At 35.9% G+C, this 15,800-nt stretch overlaps 1 protein-coding gene across 1 annotated transcript; it reads right to left on the bottom strand.

The window, feature by feature from the left end:
- Positions 1-6,659: 6,659 nt before the first annotated feature.
- LOC139898298 (uncharacterized) lies at positions 6,660-15,414 on the bottom strand. Its single transcript, XM_071881028.1, has 7 exons — positions 15,146-15,414; positions 14,309-14,461; positions 14,050-14,196; positions 13,590-13,742; positions 13,370-13,492; positions 6,988-7,093; positions 6,660-6,880 (listed from the first exon to the last, which is right to left on the bottom strand). Exons 1-6 carry the CDS (start codon positions 15,299-15,301, stop codon positions 7,016-7,018), a joined length of 810 nt encoding a protein of 269 aa, XP_071737129.1. The 5' UTR covers positions 15,302-15,414; the 3' UTR covers positions 6,660-6,880; positions 6,988-7,015.
- Between the last annotated feature and the right edge of the window lie 386 nt (positions 15,415-15,800).

Here is a 15,800-nt window from a genome sequence, read left to right as displayed (position 1 = left end):
TCATGGGTTCGATCTAGATTCCTGGGAACGTACCATGTCCTTAAGGGAGGATCTTTATAGAGAGTTAATTGTTGAATTTTTCTCCTCTCTTAGCTACCGTACTAGAAGAAATGGGGAAGATCAAGCGTTCTTAACTTTTCGCTTGGGAGGCGAGAGACGGGCAATGAGTCGACTCGATTTAGCTCAGGCATTAAATTTATATGAAGGGTGGAACGAGAATTTGTTGAAACGGTATTTAAAAGAAACAGAGTTTATTGGAAGCCAGGAAGGTTATAGTGAGCGTGATTTTTGGGAAGAGATATCGGGTTTGGTGCCATTTGTGTCTAATGAATCGAAGGGCTCTGATATTCAGCGCAGGGATTTACGGTTGTTTCAGAAACTTTTGTCAAGTACTTTTTGTGGCAGACGGAATGGGAACGACAAAGTAAATTCCACCGAGTTATGGATTATGTATAGGTATACGCGTAGTGCACATGTGGATTTGTGCAATCTTATTGGTACATATTTGTCGAATCATTCAAGAGAAACTAGAGCGACACGGCCAATTCTTGGTGGTCATTATGTTACGCGAATAGCGAAGTTTTTCGATATTGATTTCAGCAGGTGCACCAAATTAACCGATCAGTTGCAAGTTATGAAACCTTTTAATTTAAGGTTTTATTTTAACGCAAATTTTGTTATGTGGAATGCGAATCAAGATGGTGTGGTAGCATTTGTTGAGCCACAAGCACCTGCAGTTGGAGGTGCTAATCAGGGTGTAAATGAGCCGGAGCCGGTTGCTCCAAATGTGCATGCAGGGGGTGAACAACAGTGGGGTATTTCCCAAGAGGTTTGGGACGGTTTGGTTTCGTCAGTTGGTAATTTACAGGTTGGTATGTCAAGAGGGTTCAGTGATTTCCGAGGGGATCAGCGGGAACATGATAACCGCATGTGGGCAAGCCAGCAAAGAGTAGAGTCGAGTAACTCTAGGCAGGAGGAAAGGTTAGATGAGATAGCCCATGATCAGCAGTGGATTGCATATGGCAATGATTGGCAGCGCCATAATGATCGCCTCTATTATTATGATTCGAATAATTATTATGGCACAACAGCTCAGACACCGGTTTATTACCGCAGTGATGTTCGGCCACGAGTTCAAGCCCCTATTTATGACGAGCAGGAGAGGTTGGAGAACGCGCGAGAGCGTTTTCAGCAGCAGTACCCATACGGCAGCTGGCCGTATGGTGGATTTCAGTGAGGAGGGCCTGCGAGCCCGTGATCTTGTTGTATTTGTTTAGACTATTTTCATTTCGTTTGGGTTGTACTTGAATATTTTTATTTTTCATATTATGTACTTGAGACCTTATTAGGGGCAAGGCGTTTCGGTACCGGGTGGTACCACCTTGTCCCATTTATGTAGTTTGCTTGTTTTTCTTTTCTTAGGTGTGTTGGTGAAACAGTTTTTCAAGTCTGGCATTAAGTTCAGCAAAACTACTTGAGTGATGATATTGGTGTGAGGATCGGGAATGGACGATGTTCTTATGCTGGCAGTCAGTTCAGCGCCATCTGTCACTGTCATTCCACGATCTGTGGTTAAGCTCGATAAGTTTTTATTTTTCTTACCCTTTCGATTTTAATCCATTTTTGATCTTAAGTAATGGGGACATTACTTGATCTCAAGTGTGGGGTGGGGGATGTAAAATCTCTCGGGTTGGTTATTAATAGAATCATCATTATTTTGGTTTTGATATCTAAAAGACTTGGCGTTTCACGGGATTTTGGTCGTAAAAAAAAAATTGAAAAATTTAGGGGAAAATAAAAAAAAAATGAAAAAATTAGTTAGTGAAAAAGAGAAAAAAAAATAGAAAAATAGTTAAAAATTCGACCAAAACCCTTGTTTAAGAGTTGGCTTGGTATTTATTTCATGATGTTTAACGAAGCCAAAGTTGTTCCACATGTTCATTACCATTGAACATGAAATCCTACTAGTTCAAAGAACTCAATAGTAGGTCACCTGTACCAAAACGGGTGTAAACCGTGAGAGAGCGGTGATTGCATAGCGTGATTGTGACCGAATCACGTGCCAGATCAAAAAATTTTGGTTACTTGGTATAGCATACTTCCGAAACTATATCATTTTATTATTGCATCATTTAAATGATGTGATACTGTGGGAAGAGGAGCCTTGAGCTTCACCAGTGCTGTCCTTTTTAGGAGCAATAGCTACGTGCTTGTGTTTGCTTAGACAACACAACCCATAGCCAAAAGCTATGGCACCCGAAGGTTTTCGGGATTTACCGGAAGTAAAGTCTTCCGAAAGTGCTTCAAACCCGGTGTCAATTGAAATAGATTGGCACTTCCGAGTGACTCAGATCCACTCATTAAGGAAGTAAAGTCTTTCGACCGTTCTACTTGGTTCGTATACCTCTTAAGCGTGCCATTTCATTACCCATCATTTCACGATGAGGTACTGTTAGAGGAGAAAGTCGTGAACTTTCAAAACACGTTCATTATTTTGAATGTGAAATCCTACATGAACATTCAGTTCATACGTAGGTCACTTGTACAAAAACGGGTGTCAACCGTATGAACGGTGATTGGATCGTGTGGTCGAAGCCGGGCAATACGCTAGATCGGAAACTTTATAGGGCGGTCTTCATTGTTTCTCCTAACAAGGACAATGTATGCGCTCGACCACCTTTTATGACCATACAGGATGAATCCACTCCATCCTAAAGGGAGTCAAGTCTCCCGAACGACACACTTGCTGATTTATTTCAGAAGTTGTAGTCCAGACCAGTTGTAGGGTGACGAAAAGTCTTGAAAAGTCATTGCTAAAATCGACTGGAAATCTACCAGGCCTCAACATCAAACAGGGAAACTGGTAGTCAAAGCTTATCTCAATGAGGGAGATTTGCTAGCCAAATGGGAAGCGCACCATGATACACAAAATGTCAGTGATTGATCAGATTCCCAGTGGATAACCTCCGGAAAGGTAATATATCAGCTTTTAAGTCTGATGACCCTCAATCTTTATGGTTGACTTAACGGATTAGACGGTTACCTCATAACCATCGATGATATCCGGACGTAATGTGTATCCTCCTAAGCACATTATTTTCTACCGACATCTCGCGATGTTAGGTACTGTGGGAGGCTTGGCTTGACCAATTGCGGGGTAGCCCGTACGTTCTCTTGGCACACGTGTTCGATTGTTTTTTCTTTGGTGCTAGGTTCCCACTTGATTCCCGGATTCTTTGAAGATTTATATTATGATCGAGATTCTCTACTTCATCATTATGGTACGTTATCGAGATTATTTTTGGTTACTATATTGATTCATATTGATTGCGGTTTGGGAAGTTACATCGGGGGAATGCAAGTGGGAACCATGGTTGTTATTTATGCCAAATCGTGCCCACGCTAGTTGCTTGTTTGGTTTCTTGTTCATTGGTTCTACATTCATGTTTGAAGACGTTATTATATTGTAGAAGATTATTTTCGAGTTCTATTGCTTGAGGACAAGCAAAACTCTAGTGTGGGGTGGTTTGATATCGCGTATTTTATACACATTTTCATTAGCGATATCGGTCACATTTTGGTCCATTCGGATACGATTTGGCGGTTATATTGATCATATTGAGATTTGTTCGAGTTTGAAAAGCTAAGTGTTGAAACGTGGTGTTTTATGGAGTTTATGAGGCGTTTTGTTAGTTTGTTATTGCTAAAGGCGCACCGAGGATGAAAACGTTAAGTATTTATCGGGTATATTGGGTTTTGAGTGAAGAAAGAGTGTAAAAAGTCGAAGGAACCTGACGCAGTGTATTGTCGCGGCGCGGAAAGGGGCCTCGCGGCGCGACATAGTACTAGTTTCCAGATCAGAAAGTGAGTTAAGAAGGTAATTATTTTATGAGTATCTCCGCAGCGCGACCAAGAACGTCGCGGCGCGACACCTCTGGCGGTTCAGCTATTTTGGCAAGTATAAAAGGCCCGAATTTAACCCTAAATAATCATTATCGTATCTTGACGAATTCCAGCCACTTTTTGACGAACTTAGGTGATTTTTGGAGATCTTCAAGGTCATTCTAAGGTACCAATCATTCCGGAAACAAGTCTTGATTCGTGTATCTTTCAGGATTCAATCTTTGATTAAGTTTATTCTTTTGTTATCAACAATGAATTTCTCTAATTCTTTGATTGTTATTTTGGTTTTAGCCATGATTGTAGGCTAAGCTTTTAATGTTTGTCTAGACTGAATATTTGCAAGTGTTTGGATGAAACCTTGATGTTTTATTAATTGATGCATGATAATTATGAGTTTTGATTAAGAACCATTCTTGTGGGTGTTGATTATTGTTACTAGGTTGATTAGTGAATCTTGTTTGAACAAAGGGAACCCTGTTTCAATTTAGTGATCTAATTTCCAATTGATTTGTCTTAACCGATTGGGTGCTTACTGGACCAAGGGGGTAAACCGGGTAACGTAATTGAACAAAATAGGGGTGAATTGTGTGGAGCGAACGCGTAACCAATTGAATCTTAATCTTATGATTAGCTAGTTACTAAGTCACAAACGAAAGATGGTATTTGGTGAAAGGGAACCCTAAGCCAATTAATCCTAGTTTGACGTGTTTGCTAAAAGAGAACTCTGGGTAAACCGACTCTGTAATTGCGTGCATTGATTAATAGAACTAGTGCTTAATAACAAATCATCCAACACTGCGAATAGGATATCTAGGCGAACATTCTTTTATCCATTGAATTCAAATATCTTTACTTTTCCGTTGAGTCTGCATTTCTTTTACTTAAACTTAAAAACACAAAAATATTGTCTTTTACTTTTTAAAGCTATCTTGATTTGGCTAATCGTTAAATAGCCGCAAAACAAACTATCTCGTACTTTCAATTTTCATAGTTTAACTTAGTTTACTTTTATTAGTTTCAAACTTAATTCTCACGTTAATACTGTCCTTGGAACGATACTTGGAATTACCATTTTTATACTATTACACGATCGGGTACACTGCCCGTAAGTGTGTAGTAATCTTTAACCAGGCATATTTCCAGAGATAATTTATATACTAGATTTCACACATCAGACCGAGAATCAAACTATATAGTATTGGTTCATCTCGACTCTATAATGGTTCGGTTCAGTTATGTCAAAAAAAACCGACCCGTTTCTTGAATTTACAAAATACATAAACGAAAATTTAATTAACCTCTAACAAACCTCCAACTCACAAACGGACTTGGGCCCAACATAATCTAATATATCTACTATATTGGGCTTGTATTTTGCTTCGGAAACAAGGAAATTCTGGACCAATATCTGCTTTTGCGTCATGACAATCTCACTCAAATTACATTCCTTACATAAAAGAAGTAAATATATATTTACTTTAAAATTACATTTATTAAACTCTATAGCAGTCATAACTCTTATGTACCTTAATGACGGTTTTAAAAAATTGCTGCAAAAAATCTTAAAATTTCTTATATGTTTTAAAGTAACTTAAAATAATTATTGTATTTGTTTTAACTTGAAATTGAAATGTAAAACACTAAAACGTATTTTATTACTGTAATTATCATATATTGGTTTGGTGTTCAGTGTTTGGTCTTTTCCCATGCTTTTCGTTGGTCAACAACCAACAAAAGTTCTCGTTTAGTTCATCACTACTCGTACATGAAGGTCTCTCTTTCTGTATGGGGGCAATCTTTTATTTTCAATCAAGATGCCTCAACTGGATAATTTAACTTAGTCGTAGTCCTTATTTGAAATACGAGGCCGAACCCTATACGGGGAAGTGAGAGGAGCTGCTGCTTCTATTTATACTTGCCCATCAGGATCCTTGCCCTATGTTAGTCAATTTCAACTCTGGACCATAACGCAGCAGCGGTTGCCGCTCGATCAAATGGGTCTAATCCTGATATGGGTATTGGCGCATTTGATTAAAGAATGTTCTCCACCTTTTTCCTCCACCTACCCGGCTAGAGAATTGTTAGAATGTGATTCATTGGAACGTAGCTAATCGTCATTGCTTTTAGAGAATTGGTGGCCCGTAATTTATTAGGGCTTCGTAATTTTTTATATCAAGCCGTTCAATAAATAAAAACAAGCTATCATTTATTTGGGTTGACATGAAAGAACCTTTTTGTCCAATATTAAAAAAAAACAGTTTATGCAATATAATTATAATTTCTTTTAAGGCAAATGCACAAACTCTTTCATGATTGAGTGATGGCAGCATGGGCGAAAGCATGTAGGAATAGAGGGGCAGATGAACCAATCAATTTCAAATTTTTAATGCAAAAATTTAAGATTTTTTCATTTGGCCCAGTGGAATTTTTTTACCCAGAAATCTCCATATTTTGCCTCCAAAACCTCTATATTTAATCTAAAAACCTCTATATTTTGTTCAAAAACCTCCATCGATATTTGCGGAGTTGAGAATCCCTCTCGAAAATGAAGATTTGAACCAAAAAACTTTCATATTTTGCCCAAAAGCTTTCCCCGGTAAAAAAAAAAAAAAAATATCTAGTTCCGCCACCGGATGGCACCATATTGATCTTCAATGATGAAGATCGGTAATCTCAATTTCATTTCAACATCCTTATCTTTCTTATCGCCTAATTAAACACTACGTTTCATCAAAGTTGAATTCTTGAATTCCATCATGTTCAACCCAACTGTGACCCGGACTTTTTGCTACCTGCGTTTTGATCGTTCTCTAAAATAAAGAGCAGATTCATATGACTTCATAAGATTAGGAATCAGGAAGAACCTCCCATAAATTATAAACATTTACCAACATATATATACAACATATAAAAAATGTTGTTTCCTCTATAAACTATCACAATAATGCTCCCTTGAATATTGTTTCCAATAAGTCATCTGCAGAGAGAACATAATATATCAATTCTTAAACTTTCAATACACATGATTTAAACCGAATCATTAGTGGATTTGTTAAAATACGCAGTAACTGTGTTTGTATGTACCGCATGTAAAGGTTTAAATATACAAGAGTCAATGTCTAAAGCTTTCTGGAAGTGTCGATTCTGTAAAATACTCCTTTCTCACATCCTCAACCGAGCAAAACCGAACCTTCAAGAGTTAATAATAATAATTATTATTATTATTATTATTTACTTGTTATAATAATAATAATAATAATAATATAGATATGGATAGTCAATTTTGGTGTATACATATAGTCAATTTTGGTACACAAAGTATGTATTTTTATATTGAGATTTTAGGCTATAAATACTCATGAATGCAAGCATTAAACTTGCACCATTTCTCACACTTACAAAGTGTTTCTTTCTTTCTCTCCATTATCATCTTTGTTCTTACACTTCATTATTAGTATTCTAAATCAAGAATCAAATCACTAAAGGTAGTTATAAGCCTACTGAATTATAACATCAAGAATCAAACCACTAAAGGTAGTTATAAGCCTACTGAATTATAACACGTTATCAGCACGATAATCTTAATACTAAATATGGTTGGCTCTGCCACCAAAATGATATATGGTCGGTTATACCACCAAAATGATATATGGTCGGTTATACCACCAAAATGATATATGGTCGGTTATACCACCAGAATGATATAGGTCGGTTATACCACCTGGAAAAATATATGGTCGACACTGTCGCCAAATTTTCATTTATGTTTACTAATATTTATATTTTTGTTATATAACATTTATTTATGATTGCTTACACATGGTCGACACTGTCACCTACTTATCATTTATGTTATATTAAATTTATGTTTAATGTTTATATACTTATGAATATAAATTGACTCTAATTTATCATGATGTTTGTTTTAATTTTTGATAATAGAAAATGTCGAATCTGGAAAAGCTTAAATTTACTCCTTTAGAATCAACTGGAAACAACTACATGCCATGGGTTATAAAAGTAAAAATGCATCTTAAATCAATGGGCATTCTTGAAACCATAAATGAAAACAACACTTGTTCTGAAAAAGAACAAGCTACGGCATGTTGCTTTATTCATCAACATATTGATGAATGCTTACAAAATAATTATGTGACTGTAGAAGATCCCCATGTTTTATGGGAAGGTCTCAAAGAGAAATTTTACTTCCAGCTGCAATGGAACAATGGAGAACATTAAGGTTCCAAGACTTTAAGAAAGTAAATGAATACAGCTCAGCTCTGTATAATACATGTTCACAACTTAAATTCTGTGGACATGAAATTAGTGATGCAGACATGATGGAGAAAACTTTCTCCACAATGAATGCTGCAAACATCACAGTGCAAAGAAATTTGAGAATGCTAAAGTTCAAAACATATCCTGAACTTAATTCATATCTCTTAGTTGCAGAGCAAAATGATGAGCTATTAATGAAAAATCAGCAATCCCGTCCTACTGGTACACTTGCAATCCCTGAAGCAAATACTGCAAATAATTATAAACAGGGACAAGGACGCGGGCAAGGTCGTGGTTATAATAACCATCACCATCATCATGCCAAAAGCCATAACTATGGTAGAAACCATCCTTATGGTAATGGTAATGGGCGTGGACGTGGTCGTGGTCGTGGCCGTGGTGGTCAAAGAAATAGTAATCCACGAAAATATAAATATCAACCACAAAACAAGCCCATTAAACAAGATGTTGAAGAAAATTCTTCTAAAAATTCTGAAGAATCTTGCTACAGATGTGGTAGAATGGGCCACTGGGCTAATACTTGCCGAACATCTAAACATCTTGTTAAGATGTATCAGGATTCGCTGAAAGGTAAAGAAAAGGAAGTAAATTTTGTGGATAATATTGATCCAACAGTCACTGAGAAACCATCTGATTTATATGAAGATTTCTTGAATGTTTAAGTTGTGTGTCTTTTGAAAAATAAACGATTTAATATCGTCTGTCTTTGTCATTATGTTTGCTAAATGTTTCAGTACTATCTATTTGCGTTTAAAATATTGTGTAATATTAATGTACTCACTATTTATTTCTTATATATGAAGTTCAATATGAATTTTGCTGGAATACAACATCAATCAAGTGGTGGAGATCTCTGTATAGCAGACAGTGGAACTACACACACTATACTTAAATCCGAGAAATATTTTATTGATCTAAAACCAACGGAAGGAACTATACATACAATATCAGGACCTGCTAACTTGATAAAAGGGATAGGAAAGGCAAATTTCATACTACCAAATGGTACAAAATTTTTAATAAATGATGCCTTATTTTCTCCCAAGTCAAGCAGAAATTTATTGAGTTTCTCCGACATATACCTTAACGGGTATGATTATCAGTCAGTGACAACAGAAAATGAGAAATATTTAAGTATCACTGACAAGAGTCATGTGGTTGAAAAACTGCCAAGACTTAGTTCTGGATTACATTATACACATATAAATGTACCAGAAATACATATGGTAGTTAACGAAAAATATATTGATCCTGGTGTATTCAGTTTATGGCATAACAGATTAGGCCATCCAGGATCAACAATGATGAAAAGGATTATTGAATGTACTCATGGACATCCATTAAAGGATAGAAAAATCCATCATGATACAATGGTTCCATGTACATCTTGCTCTCTTGGAAAATTGATAACTAGACCCTCACCACTTAAGGTTGAGAAAGAATCACCAATGTTTCTTGAAAGAATTCAAGGTGATATATGTGGACCAATTCATCCACCATGTGGACCATTTAGATATTTCATGGTTCTAATAGACGCATCTAGCAGATGGTCTCATGTTTGTCTGTTATCAAGCCGTAATGTGGCATTTGCAAAATTTCTTGCCCAAATTATTAAATTGAGAGCTCATTTTCCTGATTACACCATTAAAAGGGTGAGACTTGATAATGCTGGTGAATTTACATCTCAAGCATTTAATGACTATTGCATGTCTATAGGAATTGTTGTTGAACATTCTGTTGCTCATGTGCATACACAAAATGGTTTAGCCGAGTCATTGATTAAACGTTTACAGTTAATCGCTAGACCATTGATAATGAGAACAAAACTCCCTGTATCTATATGGGGTCATGCAATTTTACATGCTGCTGCATTGATTCGCATCAGACCAAGTGCAAGTCATAAATATTCCCCCCTACAACTTGCTTTTGGTCAAGAGCCAAATATTTCCCATCTTAGAACATTTGGTTGTGCAGTGTATGTTCCAATTGCGACACCACAACGTACAAAAATGGGTCCTCAAAGGAGGTTGGGAATATATGTTGGATATGAAACATCTTCAATATTAAGGTATATTGAACCTATGACAGGTGACGTTTTTACAGCACGTTTTGCTGATTGTCATTTTAATGAAACATTGTTCCCTAGATTAGGGGGAGAAATGAAAAATAAAGAAAATGATGTTTCATGGTGTGAACCTCAATTAAAGTATCTTGATCCTCGCACAAAAGAATGCGAGACAGAAGTTCAAAAGATAATGCATATACAAGAACTTGCAAATCAATTGCCTGATGCATTTACAGATACAAAAACGGTGACAAAATCATATATACCAGCAGTAAATACTCCAGCTCGAATTGAAATTCCAAAAGCTGGCAATAACGTCACTCATGAATCTTTGCCACGTCAGAAACGTGGAAGACCAATCGGTTCAAAGGATAAAAATCCTCGAAAAAGAAAATCAGCTGATAATGAAGTAAAAGAAAGTGTTCAAGAAGAACCACAAATCAGTACTCCTACTGCAGAGGAGATTGATGATGTCAATACAGAAATTGCAATCAATTATGCATATTCAAAAATATTATGGAACCGAAATGAAATGAAAAATCTTGATGAGAAATTTTCATTTAATGTTGTATATGACATCATGAATAATGATGATGATCCAGAACCAACATCTATGGTTGAATGTCAAAATAGACATGATTGGGCTCAATGGAAAGAAGCAATACGAGCTGAATTAGAATCACTCAATAAAAGAAAAGTTTTCGGATCCATCATTCTCACTCCTAAAGATGTGAAACCTGTAGGATACAGATGGATTTTTGTCCGAAAAAGAAATGAGAAAAATGAAGTTACAAGGTATAAAGCTAGACTTGTAGCTCAAGGTTTTTCTCAAAGACCGGGAATTGATTATGAAGAAACTTATTCTCCTGTTATGGATGCAATTACTTTTAGGTACTTAATCAGTCTGGCAGTTTCTAAAAATTTAGAAATGCATCTCATGGATGTTGTGACTGCTTATCTATATGGATCACTTGATAGTGATATATATATGAAGATACCTGAAGGATTTAAGGTACCAGAAGCATCAAATGCAAAACCCAAAGAAATGTATTCGATTAAATTACAAAGATCTTTATATGGGTTAAAACAATCGGGACGTATGTGGTATAACCGATTAAGTGATTACTTGATAAGCAAAGGGTATACAAATAATCTTACTTGCCCTTGTGTTTTCATTAAGAAAACAACATCCGGATATGTGATCATAGCTGTTTATGTTGATGATCTTAACATCATAGGTACAAATAAAGAGATCCATGAAGCCATTCAACTTCTAAAGAAAGAATTTGAAATGAAAGATCTCGGAAAAACCAAGTATTGCCTTGGTTTACAAATTGAGCATATGCCTAATGGTTTACTTGTACATCAAACAACATATACTGAAAAGATTTTGAAACGTTTCAATATGGACAAGGCAAAACCATTAAGTACTCCTATGGTTGTTAGATCACTCAATGTTGAAGCTGATCCATTTCGTCCATGTGAAGATCAAGAAGACATTCTTGGACCAGAAGTACCATATCTTAGTGCAATTGGAGCTCTTATGTATCTTACAAATTGTACAAGACCTGACATTTCTTTTGCAGTTAATTTGTTGGCAAGGTTCAGCTCTGCTCCTACCAAAAGACACTGGAATGGGATCAAACACATATTTCGATACCTTCGAGGAACTACTGATTTAGGATTATTTTATTCTAACGAATCAAAACAAGATTTGGTTGGTTATGCAGATGCAGGTTATTTATCTGATCCACATAAAGCTAAATCTCAAACTGGATATGTATTCCTAAATGGAGGTACTGCAATATCATGGCGTTCTCAAAAACAAACACTTGTTGCTACATCGTCAAATCATGCCGAAGTGATTGCATTACATGAAGCTACTCGAGAATGTTTTTGGTTGAGATCAATGACACAACTCATTACTGATTCTTGTGGACTAGAACGCGATAAAAGTCCAACAACTATCTATGAAGATAATGCAGCTTGCATAGCACAGATGAAAGAAGGGTATATCAAAAGTGACCGAACAAAACACATACCACCTAGATTCTTCTCATACACTCAAAATCTCATTAAGGACAACCAGATTGAAATGAGATATGTGCAATCTAGCAAAAACTCTGCTGATCTTTTCACGAAAGCACTTCCAACTGCTATTTTCAGAACACACGTTCATAACATTGGCATGAGACATGTTCAAAAGATGTAACAGCTGAAGCGATGTCTACTTGAAGGGGAGTCAACTCCATGCTGCACTCTTTTTCCCTTAGCTAAAGTTTTTTCCCACTGGGTTTTCTTTAGCAAGGTTTTTAACGAGGCAGTAATTTATAGTTGATCTTCAACAAAATAAAATTGCTATCCAAGGGGGAGTGTTATAATAATAATAATAATATAGATATGGATAGTCAATTTTGGTGTATACATATAGTCAATTTTGGTACACAAAGTATGTATTTTTATATTGAGATTTTAGGCTATAAATACTCATGAATGCAAACATTAAACTTGCACCATTTCTCACACTTACAAAGTGTTTCTTTCTTTCTCTCCATTATCATCTTTGTTCTTACACTTCATTATTAGTATTCTAAATCAAGAATCAAATCACTAAAGGTAGTTATAAGCCTACTGAATTATAACATCAAGAATCAAACCACTAAAGGTAGTTATAAGCCTACTGAATTATAACATTACTACAATAATACAAGGAATAATGTGCTACTAGTTGCGAATTAATATGGCAATAGAGGCCGCTTGTTATGGATCATTTCATATTACAGGTCCAAAGGGGTTAACTACAAGTACCTTTTTTGTCCCTTTAAAAACACCAAAACAATTAGTGCCTTATTTATGTATTTCAAAAATGATATTATTATTATATAATAGCCTAAAACTTGGTATAAAATTAATTAGGAGGCTGTATTCAACACGAATAGACGTTAGTACATTCAGACCGTTCAGACAATTTGACCTGTTCCCTTCTTAGCTAAGTATTAAATTTGACTCGATGGGAACAAAAGACAACCCAACTTGACCAATTCATAAGTAATTGGGTCAACAGTGCCAACTCTAATGGAAACAAAGTAGAAAAAGGTATACCAGAGAAGCGTATGACTTCACTAAGGGCTTGGCGAGCTGCCATATCGGTTGAAATACAAAAGGAGCATCTACGAATAGAACTTGCCCCAGCCTCCTTGGGTAATAGTAGTATAACACATCAAACTGTCAATATTGAAGATATTTTAGTTCATTAAAATGTAAATGGGTCAAAATTGTAACCTTTACAAAGAAGACAGTAAGCAGCTTGTTCATAACTTACCAAAAATGTCAAGAATTTAAGGTCTGAGTTCTTCACACCAAACCCACGAAGATCGAATAATCCAAGAATCTCTTCTTTACCGTCGGGTAGTTTACTTAATGCCTTCTCTAGCGAATACACACATAACCTCTCATCCTCAGACCGAGCAAACATCTGTGGCAAATCATATAATTTCAGATAAATTTCATATTAGTAGTTACAAATGGTAAAGCATACCAAAGCATATCGCAAAATTGTAAGTTGGGGCAGGAAAATGGTCAAAAGCGTTCAACTAAATAGGCAACTTTTTGTATGAAACGGACCATGTTGGGCCAAAACCACTCTGCCTTTGCACGACCTTTGGCCCATTTGATCCGTTCAACCCATTTCACTTTAGGGTACTCCTTTCTTCATTTTATTCATTTGATATATTCAAGATAAAACATAACCCAATTGGAACCAGCATAGTTACAGATTTTACCTCTGGAATATGTTTTGATGGCACTACTATTAAGACCGGCCTGCCGTTAACATCAAGTGAATCGTGAACAAACGACTTTCCAGTTGCAGCTACTCTTCTCACTGATTCTTCTGTCAGTTCTGACACACCAAATTCTTTTCGCCATTTCTAAAATATCATATAAGTAAATTTAACTTAATTAAGAATGTGATTCATGCTGACAAAAAGTAATGATAAAGTTTCGAGTTCTGTGTGAGAAAAGGATGTATGTTATACACACAATTGCTTTGGTGAGTTTTGAGATAGCCTCATCGACTTGAAACCGTCGGTCCTTTAAAAACCAAAGAATCATATCTTCATCGTCTCTTCCATTTTTTCCTGTAGGAAGACTGTAATGATCTTTCTGAAGCTTTTCTTTCACCTTCATTACTAGCTGTACAGTTCACCAAAATCAATTCTGTCAGGTTAAATACTTAAATCCTAAAATAGACAATTGACTACAGTGGTTCATAATCCTAGTAGCTTTTAATATGCTTTCATAATCAACATTGACATTTAACTCCAATGATAATAACTACTCCGATATAAATCACGAACTAATATAAATGAAGAGGGGCGAACTTTTGAAGGTGCAGGTGGGGCGGCCGGCCCAGTGGATTTGCAATTTTTAGTGAAATTTTTTTTGATTTTTCAATTTTGCTCTGGTGGATTTTTTCTTGCCCCAAACCCTTCATATTTTGACCAAACCCTTCATATTTTGCCCCAAAACCTCCATATTTTGCTTCAAAACCTTCGTAATTTGTCCAAAAACCTCAAAAATGTGCGCAAAAAACTCTATATTTTGTTCCAAAACCTCCATATTTTGCCAAAAATATCCCTACGTTTTAAAAAATAATTTCGCCCCCGGTGAAAAAATTTCCAGGCTCCGCCACTTAAATGAATATCTGAACTTTTAATTGAAATGGAAACAAATTGTGAGCCGAAAATCGAAACCTCAAAATCCTAATTTGTTGCAGAAACAGAACAAATTTAATTGAACCGAAATGAACATACTGATTAGAAATTTTATATTAATTGATACTAAAATAATAGTAATAACATAGAAATGAAAATTGACCTTGCGTGAGGTATCAGTATGGGTGTCAGAAGAGCGACTCCGAACGGAGAATTTAATCCGTTGACGTAAGGATGTTGAATTGGTCGTGTTGGCTGTCGTTGATTGGGCGGCGGAGTGACGTTGGCGGAACGGAGTAGATGGTAACCGGATAGACATAATTTTGAAGTGGTAAAATATAATAGGATTATATTTTAAGAAAAACAAAACAAGCAAGTTTACTGGTAATCTGAAGAATTGAAGATGATAAGCTGATATATGATGCGTGGTTACGTACAGCCCGTACACAAGTCGCGTAAAGCGTCTGGGTATTAGTTTTTAAATTTTTTCTAACCGTTTTAAATATAATATAATATAATTAATTAATTAATTCATAATAATAATAATAACTAGAAAAAAATTCGACCGCGCGTGGTTGTATTCGACGCGCAGTCAAATTTGGATATACGTTGTTTGATACCCAATATATCTAGTAGGTTGGGTTGTTTGTTGGACGTGTATGTAATATAGCCCGAAATATTTAGTTTTTTTAACGGTGTGCGTTTCGCGTATAGTTGGTCGCGTTGTGTTCGTAAAATTATTTCGAGTTGAACGGTGGTCTCGGAAAAATTTAACTCGCACCGAGCGAGAATATAGGGCCCGTTATTTAGTGTTTTTT

The sequence above is a fragment of the Rutidosis leptorrhynchoides genome, chromosome 3 (assembly GCF_046630445.1).
Source record: "Rutidosis leptorrhynchoides isolate AG116_Rl617_1_P2 chromosome 3, CSIRO_AGI_Rlap_v1, whole genome shotgun sequence".
Lineage (NCBI taxonomy): Eukaryota > Viridiplantae > Streptophyta > Magnoliopsida > Asterales > Asteraceae > Rutidosis > Rutidosis leptorrhynchoides.
The sequence above is the reverse complement of the archived record's forward strand: the minus strand, read 5'-3'. Positions and strand labels throughout refer to the sequence as shown.